General features: G+C 40.7%; 1 protein-coding gene across 1 annotated transcript; it reads right to left on the reverse strand.

The window, feature by feature from the left end:
* Window positions 1-238: 238 nt before the first annotated feature.
* LOC306822437 (uncharacterized protein) lies at window positions 239-5,542 on the reverse strand. The gene is made up of 2 exons (XM_079341482.1): window positions 5,355-5,542; window positions 239-2,492 (listed from the first exon to the last, which is right to left on the reverse strand). The coding sequence occupies exons 1-2, from the start codon at window positions 5,524-5,526 to the stop codon at window positions 1,315-1,317; spliced, it is 1,350 nt and encodes a 449-aa protein (XP_079197608.1). The 5' UTR covers window positions 5,527-5,542; the 3' UTR covers window positions 239-1,314.
* Between the last annotated feature and the right edge of the window lie 216 nt (window positions 5,543-5,758).

Consider the following 5,758-nt stretch of genomic DNA (forward strand, 5'->3'; position numbering starts at 1 on the left):
TTTTTGTTCTTCTCAGAGAAGTGATGAAGATGGCAGCAGCAGAACCTTCCATGACAGCACAGGTGAGACCAAACGTGAACATTTTCTCTGTCTTTGTCTCTTAAAGTACAACCTTTAAAAGCTCCCTCACTGTCCCTTTCTCTTATATGTTAGAATGACTGAAGGAGTTTTCACTTTTACCATTGAACAGGAGCTTTAAATCTAGAGATGTGTATGGTTAGAATTCTGGACAGCAACATTTATCCATACTGCTTTCATTTTATTATGTTAAAAAAGAAATGACATGAAAGACATTAAACAGTTCAACACTTTTGATTGTGTCTTCTCTGGACACACTGGTCTGATCTCTCTCCTTTATGACTTCTCATGTGGCTGTTAATACTGAGGATTCACTAGCAGTACGGTCGTCCATACGTACGTAGACACGTAGAGTAACCACAACACAAGCAATGATCGAAAAAAGAGGAAACATCAGTAAGTGCAAACAAAAAGCTTTAATTCTGATTGGACACACAGGTAATGACAGGAAATATACTTGAGACAATACCAACCTCAATTATATCATTAAATACGTAGGTATTGTCACTGTTGCTGACAGACGAGTTTTGGTTCTCTGCCTTAAAACTGATAGCAAAGTCTTGGTTGGATCTCATTGGTTTGGTTCTGTAAAAATATAAATGAAAAGCACCCAATCAGAATAGTCAAGGAGAAAAAAAATGAAAGAGTTCACAGTAAAGACCAAATGTCAAAACTTTAGACATAAGACCGAATGGAGGCCAACAAGAAACTAAAAACCAAGAGGAACTCCAACAAACAGACAACTGGACAAGATGGTTTAGCACCAGCTGTTTCAAGGAGAGTTACGGGCAGAGTCTACTCAGACCTCCCCTTTATTCTCATGTTGGAGATTTGGATGTCTTTTCTTCAGAAAGAAACAGAACCCCTCAGGGAAAACTGGCAGACAACATTAAAACAGTTTCAGGTTCAGAGTTATTTGCTAAGCTTGTGAGAAGGTATTCTTATTGTCTTCTAACCCATGTCTTCAAAAGGCTTCTCCTGTTCTCTAAAAGGGTTAACTTGGTGTCTGGGTTAATGCAACTGCTAAGGTAAAAAGGCATTCAAAGATACTTCACAGTGGAGATCCCGCTCTCTTTTTCTCTCTCTCTTGTTAACTACAGATTGTCCAGATCTGCGACCTGTATTCAAGGGGTACAGAGCTAAAGCGATCAATCGTCGAGTATTTTGTATTAAATGCTGATGGTAAAGGTGGAAAACATACCTGGCAGCCTGCCGAGCTGGGATACATATGGAGTGTCAGTTTAGACACTTTAGTTTAGCTTTCTGCTGTTTGTGAACTTCACTGTGTTTCTTCAGATTCCCCTTGTGTCTAAATCTGTGTCCACAATCAGAGCAGCTGAAGGGTTTCTCTCCACTGTGAACTAACATGTGACTGGCCAGATTTCCGTTTTCGGTAAAACATTTACCACACTCAGAGCAGCTGAAGGGTTTTACCCCACTGTGAACTAACATGTGTCTGGCCAGACTGCCTTTTTCTGTAAAACGTTTACCACAATCAGAGCAGCTGAAGGGTTTCTCTCCACTGTGAACTAACATGTGTCTGGCCAGATGTTCGCTTCGGGTAAAACTTTTATCACACTCAGAGCAGCTGAAGGGTTTCTCTCCACTGTGAACTAACTTGTGTCTGGCCAGACTTCCTTTCTCTGTAAAACATTTACCACACTCAGAGCAGCTGAAGGGTTTCTCTCCACTGTGAACAACCCTGTGTCTGGTCAGGGTTCCTTTTTCCGTAAAACATTTACCACACTCAGAGCAGCTGAAGGGTTTCTCTCCACTGTGAACTAACATGTGTGTGGTCAGAGTCTGTTTTCTGTTAAATCCTTTACCGCACTCAGAACATCTATGTTGTTTCTTTCCAGTCTTTAATTTCTTATTCTTCAAGTTTAATTCTGACAGATCTTCTCTCGTCTCTTGCCAATCATCACTGTAATCAGTCTCTGTTTCATCAGAATCTTCAGTCTGGACCTCAGTCTGTGGTTCATGAGAGTCTTCAATCTTGACCTCAGTCTGTGGGTTATCAGAGTCTTCAATCTTGACCTCAGTCTGTGGGTTATCAGAGTCTTCAATCTTGACCTCAGTTTCAGGTTGTAAACGTCTCTCTGGATCTGAGTTCCTCTCTGGTTCTGCTCTTCCACAGTCCCCTCCATCAACTCGTGTTTCAATCTGTTCAGTTTGTCTCTGATGAAGCTGTGAGGACCGAGGTTTCTCTTCATTGTCTTCACTCTTCACAGACACAGGAGTGAAGGGGAACTTGGTGGTATCAGCGTCCTCTGGTCCTTGAAGCTGACTGATCCACACTTCCTTGTGTTCTTCTTTAATGTGTTGGGGCTTAGTGTCCTCCTGGTCCAGAATGTGGCTCCACTCCTGCTGCTCAGGTGGAAGCTCTTCTTTACTCACCAACAGCTGCTGGACATCTGCAGGACACAGTAACAAACATTGACTGTACTTAGACTGCTTTATTAATATTAATAAGGGCTGTGAAATTATTTCATTTTTAATGGCTGAAAATCAATAGTTAATTGAAATTATCATAATTATATTTGGAATTTACTTATTTAAAAGTTACAATAGTTTTTAATAGTTTTTTTTGTAATTTTGTCTGGTTACTTCCTTTTTGGAACTACAGAAAAAAATAACTTGTCAGAGTTAATGAAACCAGCCAGGAGCTTGTGTAAAAAAAAAAGGTTGCAGGTAGACTAAGGCTGTGAGGACTGAGGTTTCTCATCATCATAAAGTCCTGGAGAGCGGGCAGCCCGGGATCAAATCCGACCTGTGGCTCCTTTCCCACAAGTCTCTGCAGTATCACCCAGATTGAAAGGCTATGAAAGAGAACAGTGCCCAGAATTCAAATTAAAAAGGTAATTTTAAAAAGAAAATGCATCAACAGAAATGATTCTTAATTTTAAGAATATGGGTGTATTATTTCATTAACAAATAAAATTATGACTCATTTATCTAATTTGCATTTCAGTTATAAACTTCAAAAATGCATCTTGAAAATCACAATTTTTGACTAAATTCTAATGACAAAATTGGTATAACTCAAATAAAAATAAAAAAGCATTATCAGAAACCCCTTTTAAGTTTTGAGAATATAGGTCCATTATTTAAAATGAGTGACGTCAGACTTGAGCGTCCAGACAGAACACACTACACTTCCAGTACAATAGGTGGGGTGGTGCATCTTAAACGCTGGTACAAACTTTAGCTCCCATTGTGATACTGCGTGGACCTTTCCAAAGCACACCAAACTTCCTGCGAGTCTGACGCAGCAACTCTACAACCAGAGCTGCCAAGTCTCAAGCATGACACCATGACACTATTTCTGAGTGAGAGTCACTCAATTAAGCATCTCTCGTCCTCACATTCCTCCTATTTCACACAGTAAGAATCAAAAATGTACCCTTTTCTGTTTCTTTTCTATACCCTCTCTCCTCTAACAAAATGTCATTCTCCTCTAAACTCCGTCTTCAGATAGAACGTCTGCCCGTACTCGACACCCAATCCTTACACCATGCTCTCAAATGTGTCTCCACAGCAAACTAGTTTTACATGCACTGACTGAGCTAATGCTTTTTTCTGTGAATGCTTTTTTTGCGTGAATTGTTGCGATCGCGACATCGCGACTTCCTGGAGGGACTGATAAGACACGCAAATCAGGTAAATATGACAAAACAACAAACATGGAGATCACATTTTATTTTAGTGGCTTTTTTGTCGTTTTGAATGAAAAAAGACATTTTGTTTTGAATATTACAGTATTATTGCATGTGGCCTGACCGACGTCAACAAAAGGCCCTTTAAGATTTGTATTTGAGGACTTTTAGAATAATAGGCCTTTTTTATACTCAAGTGTGATTTTAATGTGCTCATTGCAGTAATGTATTGTTGAATAAATCAGACAAGGCCTCGATCACCCAGTATAAAGAAATGTTTTGACATCCACAGTATGAAGAAGTTTGTTTATGTTGATGTTGTACCGGTTATTTTGTCATGTTTTGTTCTGGGTTTGTGTGTTGATCTTGCAGGTATCTGTGTAAAGAGGGCTTGTGGGAGTGATCACACATATCAACATGGGTTTTAGTGTGTCCCTTGATAGTTAATCACTCACCCATTCTAACATAGGTTTAGTGGTAGCCTTGACAGTTAACCACTTTAATGGTCATCTCCTAAAAGGAATCGTTAGATGTCAGGTTCTTGACAAGAGAGACTACAGGTAGGAGGTTTCTCTCCCTACAGATGGAGTGTCTACAGGAGTGGATGAAAGGAAGCTGCCCCAATGGGAGGAAGGAAACAACACATCTGAAAATGCATAATTTGGTTAGATAATCTCTGTCTAGAGTATAAATGGGTTCAGGGGAAAATAGCCGGGGCTCAGACTTCACAAACTGATCCAGCATCTGTCTGTCATCAGGGACATGTAGTGCTCGAACCCAGAGACTCTGTAACTTGCTTTCTTGATTCATCTGGTTAATAAACTCTGTTAACCTGAAAGAGATGCCACCAGTCATTCCTCCAATATAATGTTCCATCATATCATTTGATGAACTATAGCCTATAGCTAGCTATCCATTGATGCCAATCTTGCAACATTAAGATTTTCATGAACATGCGTCAGTTGCAGCCGGGTCATTCAGTCCTGTGATAATTTACCAAGTTAGTGGAGAGGAAGAAACTTTTCGACTGCAGTTTGAGAGCAGATATGACAAAGAGTGAAAATGTAGATTACATTTCAACTTAAAAAAAGCCTACACGTTTGTAAAAAAAAAAATCTTATTTGTGCCGACTGGATATATATTATCTATTAGAAGAGCTAAGTTGCTTGTTTGGATTTCTTTAGACACGAGATCTGACAACACTGACAGTAGCTTGCTGGAACTCACGATCCATGAACATTTATCAGCTGTCAACAGAACCATCTGACCCGCACAGATCCATCTGATGATGACTTAAGTAAAATCACGTGCTGCAAGTTTAACAAGCAAGGACTGATCCAGATTCTCTGATCCGGGACCTGACTGAAGACTGGTCTGAAGTTTGTGTGCACTAAGATACTGATGAATAGCATGCATTTAACGTTTCTAATAATCACATCTACTTGAACTACTCAAATGAACAGCAACGAGCTGTTTCTGGTTTGAACAGACTAAAGAGTGTTTAAGTCCAGTAAACTCGATGATGTTGTTAGCAGGAGCTAGCTGCAGCTAACACTGTGAGATGTCAGCTAAAGGCTCTGCTCCCTGAAACACGTTTCCAGCAGTGCAAAGAAAACCTACCTGCTCTGTGCAGCTTGATTTCAGGTGTTAAAATCACAGCCAGCAGTTTTCTTTGTCGGTGGAGCTCCTCTTCGTATCCACATGTTGTTGTTGTTTGTCCTGATGTGTCTCTGAAAACAGCAGCGAGCAGCCGCCGTCTGAAGAGCTCTTTAAGATCCTGAAACCCGGACATCTGACCCCACACAGCCAAGACTGAAGGCTACTCTGATCACAACCCCGGAAACTACACACACATGGGCTGGATCTCAAGTGTCTTATTTGCACCGAGTGTCCTACGAGTTGTCTCCTCCACTTGCGTCTTAGTCCCGCCCACCAGAGATGCACGGAGGAAACGAAGCCGAGGAGAGAGGACCGAGGAAATCAGCTTTAAGACACATGAGACGTCGTTTCCTCGACAGCGTCAC

Source organism: Symphodus melops, assembly GCF_947650265.1.
Source record: "Symphodus melops genome assembly, chromosome: 1".
NCBI classification, from domain to species: domain Eukaryota; kingdom Metazoa; phylum Chordata; class Actinopteri; order Labriformes; family Labridae; genus Symphodus; species Symphodus melops.